Source organism: Typopeltis vanoorti, chromosome 9, assembly GCF_054136105.1.
Source record: "Typopeltis vanoorti isolate ZY-2024b chromosome 9, IOZ_Tvanoo_1.0, whole genome shotgun sequence".
Classification (NCBI taxonomy): domain Eukaryota; kingdom Metazoa; phylum Arthropoda; class Arachnida; order Uropygi; family Thelyphonidae; genus Typopeltis; species Typopeltis vanoorti.
The window spans coordinates 60,979,700-60,995,007 of record NC_143557.1 but is presented as its reverse complement, the minus strand read 5'-3'; the positions used below and the strand labels follow the sequence as shown (position 1 = coordinate 60,995,007).

The following is a 15,308-nucleotide window of genomic DNA, read 5'->3' as shown; positions in this document are numbered from 1 at the left end:
TATCCAAGTATAAGCAAATAATGTGAAGTCATTAGCCTCTGTATACAAGTAGCTTAATCGTTAATGTATTTACACACACAAACATTGTTTGCTTACACTTGAATAAAGGATCAACAAGAATATAAATTCTTAGCATCTTTAATTTATTTCAGATATAGGTATATTTTCTTGTCCATACCTTTAAAATGTTCTAGAGTATGTGTTTATCTCCTATTTTTATCTGCACTGTTCCATTTGACCTGCATAGCATATACTGCACAAATAGTGTACTTTGTAGCCACCTAGTTTCTTAAGGGAAGAATCAATCCCAGTGTATATAAGAATCTTGAGATTTTGTATAGAGGAATGAAATCCATTTTAATGTTATTACATTGAATTAACTGACAGTTTTGTCTAACATTATGAATATAAGGAAGGGTGACAGCACCTTTAACCTTGTTCATTTGTTGATATGTTGGGGGATGGGGTTGTAAAATCTTATTCACTATCTTTCCTTTATATCCATTAAATGTTTAAACAAACACATCCATATATATATATATATATGTGTGTGTGTGTGTGTGTGTGTGTGTGTGTGTGCATTCACTATTTATATTTTTGCAAAACTATGCAATACATGTGTACAACAAAATATATAAACTATGCAGTACTTTATCTGCTATGTAAAATACTGTTTACTTATAACTTATATTATATTGCATATTGTTAGTTCTCTAGTTTTTGCAAATTGGTTAATTATATTTTCCTAGGCGAATTGATGATGATAGAGGCAAAGCCTATGAATTAGGACAAAGTGCTGTAAAATGCATGCGTGGAATACTATTTTGTTGGATGAGACAGGCAACAGAAAAGGTAATATTGAATCATTTTACTCTAAATTGGATATAAATTGTAAAAAAAAATAAGTTCCTTTATTCCAGTTCTTGATATTCATATTCAAAATTTTCTGAGCATGTTTAAACTACAGGAAAAATGTAGCATATTTAAAATAAAGGAAATTAAAAAAAATGCAGCATATTTAAAATAAAGGGAATTAAAAAAAATGCAACATATTAAGTTCTACAGAGCAAATTAAAAAAAATACATTGATATATTGTTCATTGATTTGTGTCAGAGAGAGAGAGATCATGTTATGTTGCTCATTTCATTGCTGGTGGATTTTGCCACTGATAATTCAATGTCACAGTCAGGACTACTTTCACAGAATCTACAAATACACACTTATATAAAATAACCTTGATCTATTTGCATATTTAAAACATTACTTTGAATTTTGTGAGTTATTATACAAGTGTTCACTTGTATTCCCTAGAATAGCTAAGTTCTGATGTTTTGTGAACTCTAATTATTGACTTTCCACATCTTGAAGTTTCATACCTTGTTTTTTGCTTCAATTGCTGTTTGATCATGTCTTCTCTGATGTTCTGTAATTAATATTTATGCTAGTATTTATTAATATTATTATTAATACCAGAACCTCTCAGGGGACCCTGTAACCCCTAAAGAGCGCATCCCCTGGGTGGCGGATAGGGGATCCCACCATGTGTGTGTGTGTGCTTACATGCGCATGCATGTGTGAGTGTGTATATATATATATATATATATATATATATATATATATATATATATATATATACACACTCACACATGCATGCGCATGTATATATATATATATATATATACAGGGTGTTCGGGATAAATTTGACAGTTTCGTAAGGAAAAAGAAAATCTTCTTTGTATCTATTAAATTTAATGAATTGACAAAAAACATTACAGGCAGAGTTAATTACAATACTATCAACAAGATTTACTCAAAATAACCACCATTAGCATCGATCACAGCTTCAATTCTGCTTCGGAACCTCGAACAAGCTGATGCTACAGTCTCCCTGGGAAGGGCCGCAAAAACTGTTTTAATTTTATCCATTAACTGGGCTTTTGTATTACTGGAAGTGCGATTGGTGTCTTTTTCAACTGCGCCCCATACAAAATAATCCATGGGGTTAAGGTCTGGGGAGTTTGGAGGCCAAACATTTGGACTGGTGAAGTCTTAGAAATTTTCAGACAACCATTTTTTACTTTTCCCAGAGGTGTGGCAAGGGGCCGAATCCTGCTGCCATACATACGGCCTACCATTGGCTACCCTTGTTATCCAGGGCTTGACTACAGTTAGCAACTCCACGAACAAAGCCCGAATTCCAATGCCAGGGTTCTTCAACACCTGTTCCTGCAGATTTGCGAGGAATTCTGCTGTACGAACGCAATCAGATCGTCTGCTAGGGATCTTTCTTCTTGCTACATCCTCGTAGTCACCATTGCAAGTCTCTAGTTCATGCCTGATTGTTTTTACTGTATTCAGGGAGCATTGGGCAGCAGTCGTAATATCCTTATTTTGATGGCGGGCACGAATCATCATGATACAAGTTATTCTCTTCCATGATTCAGGTGGGTTCCAGCTATCCATCCTTTCTGACATCTTGTATATGAATGAAGAAGGGTCCAAACTTTTAAATGAAGAGAAGTGTGTGTTAATACATGTAACTTACGGAAAAATATAATTAATTATAAATATGTCAAATTTATCCCGAACACCCTGTATATGGAGGGGTGGTCCAAATATACTGAATAAGGACTCGTGGACCAACAGGGCCATAAGGGGCAATCATCTTGATTGTAAGGGAAGCGGCACTCCCATGGACCCCTAGCTGGATCTATCCTCTCCTTCTTCTACTTTGAGAAAGATCCACTTACTTTAATCTTTCCTATAAGGCCTTATCAGCCAACTCTTCTTACTTTATGACCCTTATGCTATTAGAGTACTCGAGGGCCATGGGGTCTTTTCATTTCTGGCCTTACAACTATGCCCTCTCTATAAACCTTACTATATTTCTTCTATAATCTACTCTTTCCCCTTCAATATACCCTATTCCTCCTATGGGTTTAAATTCGGAAGAAGGCTAGTTCAGAAGCCTTAAGGTAGCAGCCCTACCACTGAACTATTCCATCGTCAGGCTAGTCCCCTGACATGGAGAACATAATCCTACTTGTAAGCTGACAGAAAAAGATAATCGGATTGAATCTATGGGAAACGACCCTGGAATGGAAAAGGTAAAACAAAAATGGAAACAACAAAATATAATACACATAGCAAACTGTAATGTAAGAGGATAGCATATAAAGAAATAGAATTAGACTAATTATTAAATGAAAGAAATTTTCAAATAGCAGTAATCACTGAAACAAAAAAGAAATTAAAAGGAACTATGAGAACTGAAAATTTTAATGTGATATACAGTGGAGTTGACAGAGACCAAAGAGCACAAGCAGGAGTGATGATTTGGATTCATAACTCCCTTTCAAAACAGTTAAAACATTATAAATTATGGAATGAAAGAATAATAGAAGCTAGAATAAAAATAGATAGAGGCTATTTAACAATAATTGGTTTATATGCCCCAGAAGAAGGAAGAGAACAGGATAATATTGCTTTTTATAATCAGCTACAAAACATATATAATAAAATAAATAAAAATGATTACATAATTTTAGCAGGAGACTTAAATGCTACAATTGGAAACACGAAAATTAATAATAATATAGGAATACATGGAGAACACACTCTAAACAGAAATGGTAAAAAATTGATTGACTTTGTAGTTTATAATAACCTAAAAATAATGAATTCCTTCTATAAACATAAAGACATACATAAATATACTTGGGCAGCAAGAGGATGGAAATCAATATTAGATTACTTCATGTTAAATGAAAAGACATCAAAATTTTCACTAGATGTTAGAGTTCACAGAGGATATGAAATAAGCAGTGACCACTTCCTTGTTAAAATAAAATTAAGATTACCACCTAAATGGCTACAAGTAACAAGAACAGAAAGAAAAATTGAAACATTTGTTTATAAAACTAGACTATTGAATGACACAAATGTACAATGGCTATATGAACAAAGAATTAACCAATATCTAGATAAAATAAAACAAAATGAAGGGATAGCAATAGAATGGCTTAATATAAAAACGATACTAAATGCAGCAGCAAATGAAAGCTTATGAAAGACCAAAAAATTCAATAAAAGAAAAAACTGAAGATCTGGGATGATACAATCAAAGAAATAATCAAAAAGAAAAAAGAAGCTTATCACAAATGGTTAAGCAGTAAAAGATTAGAAGATGAAATAGAATATAAAAGAATAAGAGCCATAGCTAAAAGAAAAGTCAGAAAAAGCAGCCATAGAGAATCATGGAATAAATTTGTTTCTAATTTAGAACATGATTTATATAAAATAAGACCCAATGTAATTAAGATTTTGAAACACCTAAATGCAGATACCAAAGAAAACATAAAATTAAACACTGAATTGAAATTAGAAGAATTTCTAAATTACTACACAGAACTGTGGACAGACAAATATTTTAAAAAAGACAACTGGCAAACAATTAACGAAAATGAAAAGGAAATAACTGAAGAAGAATTAGAAATCAGCCTGAAAGAAACAAGAAACGGAAAATCACCTGGAGAAGATAAGCTAGGTTCAGAACTATATAAATATGCAGGAACAAGATTCAAAGAAAGACTCTTATTATTTTTAAATAAAATTTAGTCAACTGGTATCCCCCCCCCCCCCCCAATAGAATGGAAAAAAGCAATTGTGATTCCTATCTTTAAGAAAGGTAATAGAGATGACCCTAAAAACTATAGATGTATCAGTATACTAAATTCCTGTTACAAAATATATAGCAGAACCTTAAATAGCAAACTAATGAAATATTCCGAAAACTTTATTCTAGAGGTTCAGAATGGATTTAGAAAAGGACGATCATGTATAGACTCAGCCTTTTGCCTAAAATTAATAATAGAGAAAAGAAGAGAATACAATTTAGAAACACATATTGCATTTATTGACTTTGAAAAAAGCATTTGACAAAGTTAAAAGAAATATATTATTTAACATATTAAAAGAAAGACAAATACCAAATAATATCCTAAAAACTGTCACAAGTATATATGAAAATAATCAAATACAAATAAGATTAAATCACGAGCTATCATATACAAGAGAGATAAACCAAGGGGTACAACACTGATGTCCCCTCTCAGCAACTCTTTTTAATACCTACTTAAATGAAATAATAATAAAATGGAGTAAAAATTTACATCAAGGAATTAAACTTTCACCTACAGTTAACTTAAACACTCTCCTCTTTGCAGACGACCAAATAATAATTTCAAATTCTGAAGATAACTTACAGAAAGCTATTTTAAATCTAAATGAGATATCCAAAGATTATGGTATGATAATATCAACAGAAAAATCAAAAACTATGGCCTTTAAAGGACAAGATCCAGCAAGAACTAAAATAGTAATAGATAGCAAGATCTTAGAACAGGTGAATTCATTTAACTACCTAGGATGTATGATCACATATGAAAATGAAAAAGATATAAACGTAAAAACTGCAAAATATTTAAAAATAACAGGTGTAATTAACTCTGTATTTAAATCAAACCTAGTTCAAAAACAAACCAGGCTAAAAGTATACAATACATTAGCCTTACTGGTCTTAATGTATGGAAGCGAAATCTGGACAATAAAACAAAAAGACAAACAAAGATTAACAACAGCAGAAATGAAGTTTATGAGAAAAACTGCAAAGTATACCCTATTTGATCACAAAAGAAACGAAGATATTATGAAAGAATTAAACCAAGAACCAGTAATAGAAAAAATTAAAAAATATAAACATAAATGGATGGAACACGTTCAAAGAATGAAAACAGAAAGATTACCAGAACAAGCCTTAAAGTACAAGCCATTAGGAAAAAGAAAACCGGGACGTCCTCTTAAATGATTCAGTGATGACTTCTAAGGCCAGAACAGGCCATGCTAGGCCTAAATCCTTGATACCTATGATGATGATGATGATGAATACCAGAACTCCATGGAGTCAAAAGACTCATCTCAGGAGGCAAACACTATTACACACAAAGTCTATTAAGCCACACCTTAAAATCATTCGGTATATCTGCATTCACCACAATGTCAGGCAACGCATTCCACTCACCAACTATTCTCCATGCAAAGAACCTGCTCCTTATTCTCCTGCTCACACCCTACTTATACAGCTTCCAGAGATGTCCCCTTGTTCTACCTCTTCTCCCATTCTTTCAAAAATTTCTTCCACATTAACCTAGTAACAACCTTTTACCAACTTAAATATCTTAGTCATATCCCCTCTCTTTCTCCTATTCACAAGTCTTTACAAACTGCATTCCCTCAATCTGTCCTCATATCCCACATCCCAAAGACTAGTTATGACCTTAGTCAACCTTTTCTGTCAAATCTGTGCACAGTAATCCATACAAGGCTCTAATCATGGCCTTATACCAGTGATGGCGAACCTATGACACGTGTGTCAGCACCGACACACTTGACGGTTTCAGGTGACACACCTTGGATGTTGAAAGATATTGGTATTCTTGAAAAAACTGCGATAAATCGTGTAAGATCGCTCTCAGTTAAGGCGAAGGAACAGAAAAGTCATTAAATGTAATGTAAGTTTGTAATTTCACTTTATTAAATTAATTGTATAATATGAATTCGTAGATTTTATATCAATGTCCTATTAAATAAATAGCCTAATATGATATGTATAAGTCACCATCTATGATTATGTAGTTAATTTTATAATGCATGTATGCAAGTGGCACATCAACAACGTCAATATTTAAAAAAAAAAGATGTTTGACACACCGGAGTAAAAAGGTTTGCCATCACTGCCTCTTTCTTTCTTTCTTTCTACAAGTTAAGAAAGAAACTCTGCATCATTGCCATAATCTGATGTGATGTCTTCACAACTCATGTGGTGTGTTGTGAAGACGTCACATTGTGTTGTCATGTGTTGTGAAGACCCCCCCCCCCACACACACACAACTTGCTGATACCCATCTGATAGCTATTTCAAACATCCAACTCACTAGTCTATCATCCAATCACATCTGCTTCAATTTAGTGACCAACTTTTAGTGTGGCAGTCTATTAAAAGCCTTTGCAAAATCTAAGTATACCACTGTATATGCATCTCTCTTGTCCAGTAGATTCCTCACCTTGTTATACTACATAAGCAAGTTGGTAAACCACAACCTCCCTTTTAACAAACCCATGCTGACAAGCACAAAGAATACCACTGTTATCAACCCACTTTTGTATCCTATCTCTCATCAACCTTTTCAATATGCTAACTACAACTGCAGATATACAGATTGGCCTATAAATTGTAATTTGTTGTAATTATCATCACCTTTGTGAAGTGGAGCAATTTTACCTTCCTTCTACTCCTTAGGGACTTGTGCTGTTGTGACATTCTTGCATTTCACATGTTTTTGTATCACATACGAGGCTTAGTGGTTATTCAGTTGGATTATGAATTGAACAGAATTCATAACATCAGCTTCACCTGATCTTGAGATGCTTTGGCATTTCAAATTTATTCCATCTGGTGTTTTTTACACTGGTGTTCATCATGATAGATCTTCAGTGAATGATCCTGATTTGTTACGTACAAATTTTGCAGTATTGAACAAGGTTTCCCACTGTGAAACCTTGTTCAATACTGCACCTCACTAAAGCAGCAAGGAGATCTGCCACTGATTGTGGAACATTTTGTAGCTTGGGATATATATGAGCACTGCAAGGTTATGTCAGATGAAAAAGAGGAATAGAGAATACTGCCATTAGCAAAATTGTGACTAGGAGTTGGAGTTAGTGATAGAAGGTCATTTATTAATATGTTATTTATTTATGCTATTCGTTTATGAATAGCAGAAAGAGTGTGGATAGAAGCACAGAGCACTGAGAATTTCAGCATTGATGGGGACCCTGAAGAAAGGAAATCATATCATTATACATAGTGAATGATCAGAAAGGAAATTGGCAGTCCATTTGCAGAGATTGGATGGTAGACCACAAGATGGTAAGTTGCAAGTAAGCCCTTGTGACAAGTTTGATCAGATCGAGTGTTGCGACGAGAAGTAACAGTGTATTTAGCGTTAGCTATCCTCTTTGTTATACTCCTTGTCTTGGTTATTTAAGGAAAGTCTTGTAGTGGGGGAAGGTTCCTAAGAAGTGGAAAAAAGGCAAAATAATACCTCTCCACAAGCATGCATGGTTTGAAAACAAAAGTTTCCATTTATAGACCAATCTGTATATCTGTAGTTGTGATCAAAGTGTTGGAAAAATTGGTTAGAAATAGAATATAGGATTGAGTTGATGGACATAAAATTCGTTATGATGGTCAGCATGGGTTTGTGAAGAGCAGGTCTTGTTTTAGCAATCTGCTTATGTTTTATGATAAGGTGATGAATGTGTTGGAAAAGGGAGAATCATATACCATGATAATCTTGGACATTGCTAAAGCATTTGATAGATTACCACATGATAAGTTGTGTACAAGCTGCAGAGGATAGGAATTGATAGTATATTGGTTAGATGGATCAGAAGTTGGCTCTCTGAATAATACTAGCAAGTTGTGTAATGGATCCATGTCTCAGAAAACAAAGGTGATCGGTCGTGTGCCTCAGGTTTCTTAACTTAACTTTAACTTATTTGTTAATGATATTTCATGAGGATTGACTGAGGATCCTCAAATGTTTACTGTGATGCAAAGTTAGGTAGAATAATTAGGAGTAGTGCTGATGTTAATTCTTTACAAGAAGATTTGAATAGACTTTTAGCTTGGACAAATGAGTGTTAATAAATGTAACATGCTACACTTTGGGATACAGAGATATAAGGCTATATACTGTATTGGTGGAGGTGTACTTCAGGAAGTGGGTAAGATTTAGGATCTTAGCGTAATGGTAGGTGGTGTATTGAAGTTCCGGGGATACCTCAGACATATTGCAAAGACTGCACATTGTATTGCTTGTTATGATAAAAAATAAATTGACATGTAGGGATAAGGAGGTGGTTGCCTCTATATAAGGCATTGGTTAGACCACATATGGACTATTGTGGCTAGATTTGGTCACCTTGTTTTCATTGTGATGTGGAAATACTAGAGAGGGTCCAAAGATGAATAACCAAAGTATCAGGACTCTGGAGTGTTGGCTCTATTCCTCATGGTTCATCCCAACTTTGCATCATCTGTGAACAACTATATTCCCATCCAAATCTTCCCCAATATCATTAACAAATCTATATTAAACAACAATAATCCTAAAACCATCATTTTGTATTTAAGATTTAAGATAAAGAAGCGATGTTTACATCGCTTCATTTCAGCGATGTAAACATTATTTAAATTACGGGAATATTAAATCCCACATTGTTTTAAAACCAAATAAGAAACTCAAAGATCAGAATCAAAGAGTTTCATGCTGAATATAGTATAGTAACTATAAACGTATCTGCGACTACTAGCGTAAGCTAAAGCACGTAGTTCAAGTACGTAGTACAAACTAGGGCAACTCGTAGCAAAGGTGGAGAAAGTTCTGATCACTATTCTTAGTATTTTCCATAATGTAAAACCCATCTCCTAGGAGATGTATGATGTTATACATTATGGTGGGAGGTCACTACCCAGACCGGTTTCGATCTTTATTGAGATCTCATCAGTGAGTAGCTAGATCAAAGTATAATACTAAGGGTATAGCGAAAAGAACTTAAATACTCTGCTATACAAGTTGTCAAAAAGGTGCACCCATAAATTATTTAAAATAAAGAGCCAATAGGCTTCATTTCAGTGATGAAAACATTATTTAAATGAAGGAGATATTAAATCCCACATTGTTTTAAAACCGAATAAGAAACTCAAAGATCAAAGAATATTTTTATACTTTGGTCTAGCTACTCACTGATGAAATCTCAATAAAGATTGAAACCGGTCTGGGTAGTGACCTCCCACCATAATGTATAACATCATACATCTCCTAGGAGATGGGTTTTACATTATGGAAAATACTAAGAATAGCAATCAGAACTTTCTCCACCTTTGCTATGAGTTGCCCTAGTTTGTACTGCATACTTGAACTACGTGCTTTAGCTTACTCTAGTAGTCGCCGACACGTTTATAGTTACTATACTATATTCGGCATGAAACTCTTTGATCTTTGATTCCTATCTTTGAGTTTCTTATTCGGTTTTAAAACAATGTGGGATTTAATATCCCCTTAATTTAAATAATCATTTTGTATATTGGAAATATAAGATCTGATAATGTTGGAGTCTTGACAAGTAACAGACTGATTTGGAGGAAAATGGTAGATAGGAAGTTAATAATGATGTAAATTTTTCAGGTAGTACTATCATATCCTGTGCACCCCTGGAGGGTACATGTCAGGAATTTGATGATGATGATCCTAAAACAGACATCCCAGACACACCATTAGTGACTTTCCTCTTCTTGGATATTGTTCCCCCATACATAACTTACTGATACCTATCAGATAGCCAGTCTGCAATTTTGAAGTCACAGAACACTTTTGATTAAAAGAAAAATTTGGGAAACACTAAAAGCATTAGGGTCATAAAACTGACAATAAAAATATGTATGGACTTGCTTTTTATAAAAATGGAACTTATTTTAATGCGATACTTGAGCTTTGTTGTCTTTCGCAGATTTCAACAATATCAGGTCTAATATGTGATATAGCTACCCTCATCTCTTTGTCTATATTAGTAAGTCTTTAATTCTGTTTAGTTTAACTATGAGGAGACCTTCACATAGCCTTTAAAGGAATGCGGAGAACCGACTAGGGCTTCTGACCTAATGTCCAATCCTCACCTTCTTGTGGTGCACCCTGTTGGGTATCTACTTTGATACTGAACGAACGAGGATGGGCTGGCAATTTGGGATTTAGCCGACCAAATTGTATTCTTATTGGTTAAACCAAAATAAAAAATGATGGTACAACATGACAAAATTTCATGCCGGCTGGGGCATCGCATGGTTAAACAAGGCCCCCGTTGTTTTTGCCAGGGAACCAGGGCAAACAGCGAAAAGTCAGCTACTGGAACAAATCTGAAAACAAACCCCAACTCAACATCACCAGAGTTAAAAATCGGTACTATCAACGTAAGAAGCCTGAATGGCAAAGAAATGGAGCTAGCTGAGGAATTAGATAAGTACCAGAGACATAATAGGGGTGACTGAAACAAAAAAGACAAAAACTGGTGATATCTTTTTGAGCAATAAATACAAAATGTTATATTCAGGCAATGAAAATCAAGGAAAAGAAGGAGTAGCCATAGTATTCAACAGTAAATAAGAGGCTAATCTTGAATGCAAGCAGTCTCAAGTAGAGTAATGTGGGCAAATATGAGAATGGGGAACTGGACAATGAGACTTATTTGTGCCTATGGTCCCACAGAAGGTTCTACTAAGGTAGAGGTGGAGGAATTTTTTGATGCTTTAGAAAGAGCAACTGACACAATGAAAAAGGAAAAGTTGGTCCTTGTTGGGGATCTAAATAGCAGAGTAGGAAATGATTGTGAGACATACAAAAATATTTTGGGAAAATTTGGAGAAAAGAGCAAAGCTAATAATAATGGCAAATATCTGTTGGATTTCTGCTCAGGACATGTACTGGTTATTACTAACACCATGTTCCAACACAAAAATGTGCACAAATTCACATGGAGAGAAGAGGCTAGGAATACGAAAAGTCTCATTGATAGTGATATTTTCTCCCTGGTGCAGGACACCAGAGTGTACAGAGGATTTGAAATTGGAAGTGATCACTATTTAGTCTTGAGCAGGATAAAATTGAATTTCATATCGAAAAGAATAACATGTAAGAAAGTTTTAAAGCGAATAAAAGTTGAGCAGCTCTCAGATGTGAAGTGTAGACTAAAATACAGAAAGATTATTGAAAAGAAAATGAAAGAGTTTGAGAACAGGAATGAAACCTTGGAGATTCAGTGGCAAACTCTGAAGAAAACATTGATTGATTCTGCCAGAGAGGCATGTGGTGAGGTTGTGTGCAAGGATAAAAAAAATCAGAACTCCCTGGTGGACACAGGAAGTTAAAGAGGCAGTGAAGGAAAAGAAGAAAGCATATCAAAAGTTCCTGACAAATAAGTCAGCTTTTACTCTTACAGAATACAGAGACAAATGTAAGAAAACTAAACAGTGTGTAAAACTAGCTAAACAAACGTCATGGAGGACTTTGGCAAGAATATAGAAAATAAATATCAAGAAGGTGGCAAAATATTCTGGAGGTTGTTGAATAAGCTTAGGAATGGAGGAAAGAGTGCTGTAAAGGAGTTAGAGATGATAAAGTTGACATGAAAACAGGAGAAAAAGATATCCTTGAAGTATGGAGTAATTACTTTGAAAAACTGCTAAATGAAACAAGCAGTGATGACAGCACAGTGATAAAAAACACTGACCAGGCATGCGGTCAGGAATACATATCCATACTTGAAGTAGAAAAAGCCATCAAAGGCTTGAAATGTGGAAAGGCAGCAGGAGTAGATGATATTCGACCAGAAATGCTGAAGTATGGTGGTATAAGAGTCTTACAGTGGCTGCACTACATAGTTCAGAAAGCCTGGACAGAGGGACGAATTCCCGATGATTGGAGTAGAGCTCTCATAGTACCCATATATAAAAAGGGAAATAAAACTGCATGTGAGAATTACAGAGGTATTTTCCTACTGAGTGTTCCTGGCAAGATCTATGCAAGTATACTTGAGAAATGGTTGAGAAGAATTGTGGAAGAAAAGCTTGGTGAAGAACAAGCTGGATTCAGGCCAAATAGAGGCTGTCAGGATCAGATCTTAACTTTATGACAAATAGTCAAGATAGCATGGGAATATAACAAAGATCTGTATTTAAGTTTTGTCGATTTGGAAAAGGCATATGACAAGGTGCCAAGAGAGAAGCTATTCAATACGCTGCAGTTATATGGTGTCAGTGGGGCATTATATCAAGCAATACTTAGTCTTTATTTGAGTTGTAAGTCAGCAGTTAGAATTGAAGTAAGTACAGGAAGATGGTTTAATGTTAAATCTGGTGTGAGACAAGGATGTACATTATCTATATGGATCACATTATGAAGGAAAGTGGTATTAAACCTGATATCAAAATTGGAGATGTTAATGTCAGCTCTTTGCTTTATGCAGATGATGTTATACTTCTAAATAAATCTGCTACAAGTCTGCAAGATTCTCTGACTAAATTCAATTGCTGTTGTAATAGATATGGTATGAAGGTCAGCAATAAAAAGACAAAGACAATGAAAATAGGCAGAATCATTGAAAATGTCAACTGTGTTGTGAATGGAGAACTTGTGGAACAGGTAAAGCATTTCAGCTACATAGGCACGATTTTTACTGAAGATGGTAAATTAAATATAGAAATAGACAACAGAATCAGCAAAGCTGGTATGGTGGGAAGTCAATTGAATAAATTCATATGGAATAAGAGAGAAATTAGTCGGAACACTAAATTAGCTGTATACAAGACTGTTCAAACCAGTTTTAACTTATGGATCTGAGAGCTGGGTCAGAAGTAAAACACTTGACCAAAGACTAGAGACCGCAGATATGAGAGTCCTGAGAAAGATTAGAGGCATGAAAAGATGGCATCAATGGCATTATCATATTAAAAATGAGAATGTTAGGAAAGAACTTGACATTGTCAGCATCCAGGAATGTGTTAGCAGAGCTAATCTCAGGTGGTATGGTCACTTAAATAGAATGGGTGAGGAAAGATTAGCAAAACAAGTGTTCTCTGCCAGGTTGGCAGGAAAACGACCCAGAGGAAGACCAAGATATAGGTGGATTGATATGGTACAAAGTGCCTTAGACGATAGAAATATAAGATCTGATAATGTTGGAGTCTTGACAAGTAACAGACTGATTTGGAGGAAAATTGTAGATAGGAAGTTAGTAATGATGTAATTTTTTCATGTAGTACTGTCATATCCTTTACACCCCCCTTGAGGGTACATGGCAGGAATTTGATGATGATGATGATGATGATAATATTGAGAAACCGAGCTCACATAAATACAATGTTGAAAACTGTAACAAAATTTTCAGTGTCCTTGTGGAGTGAGCTGGGTATTCGGCTTGGACAAAAATCCAAATTTCCTCAAGAGTTATTTCAGTGAATTTGTACATGGCAGGAATTTGATGATGATGATGATGATAATATTGAGAAACCGAGCTCACACAAATACAATGTTGAAAACTGTAACAAAATTTTCAGTGTCCTTGTGGAGTGAGCTGGGTATTCGGCTTGGACAAAAATCCAAATTTCCTCAAGAGTTATTTCAGTGAATTTCATTTTTAGAGTACGATCCATTGACCAGGTAACTAATTGTTCTTCCTCTTCTTGTAACGAAAATTCACAACTCAATGTATTAACTGTGCCAAATGGATTTCGTATCCATTCATAATTGTGTATATTTAAGGAAGGAAAGTAACTTGAAATTTTTTCTTCCGATATTGTTAAATGTTCTGTTATAATGGAAATAATTCCCTCTACATTTTTATTATGGAGCGAAGGAAACATATCTACTGTATTTTTTTTCTGATATGCGGTTTTTTCCTAAGAGATACTTTTTTCTGAAAAGATGACAATTTGTCAGTGGATGTCAAAATATTTTCATTTTTCCCTTGGATACTTGTATTAATGCTATTTAAGTAATTAAAAATATTGGCTAAACATGCCATTTTAGCACACCAAATATCATTTTGAAGACATTTTATAAAAGCATCTGTATGTTCATTTTGAAAAAGGCCAATAATTCATTCTTAAGTTCTAAAATTCAGAATAGCACTTTACACCTGGATAACTATCAAATTTCAGTGTGCAAAAGCAAAGATTCATACTTGGCTTCCATAGATATGCAGAGTTTTTTAAAAAGGCATGCTTTTAAAGGTCTTGACGATGTAATTTACCATATTTACAACTTGGTCTAGTGCATGTTTTAATATTGCTGGTAATGTTTTTGAAACTAGGGAATCTCTGTGCAAAAAATAGTGCATAGATATAATATTTGGGTTTATTTTCTTTGCAAGGTAACAAATCCTTTAATAGAGCCTACCATTGATGGTCACCGTCCGTACAAATTCCTTCACACAGCACCGATGAAATTTTAAAATTTTCTAAATATGGCATAATAGAGTCAAAAATATCTTGTCCTGTTGTACATTCAGTAAGTTCTCTGCAGCAAAGAAATTGATTCACTATTTCATTTTCATTAATGAAACGAACGAATCCTAGTATATGAGCTTTACTGCTAATGTTAGTGGACTCGTCAATTTGCAAAGCAAAATGTTG

The 15,308-nt window shown here is 34.4% G+C and overlaps 1 protein-coding gene across 3 annotated transcripts in view; it reads left to right on the top strand.

Moving 5' to 3' along the window:
* The window catches only part of LOC150103081 (putative phosphorylase b kinase regulatory subunit beta), an 860,602-nt gene that overhangs the window by 137,652 nt on the left and 707,642 nt on the right, over window positions 1-15,308 (top strand). For all 3 annotated transcript variants that reach the window (XM_090398411.1, XM_090398412.1, XM_090398413.1), the window contains exon 4: window positions 750-852. In XM_090398411.1, coding sequence (XP_090254537.1) covers window positions 750-852 — 103 coding nt within the window. The remainder of the gene's footprint in view (window positions 1-749; window positions 853-15,308) is intronic.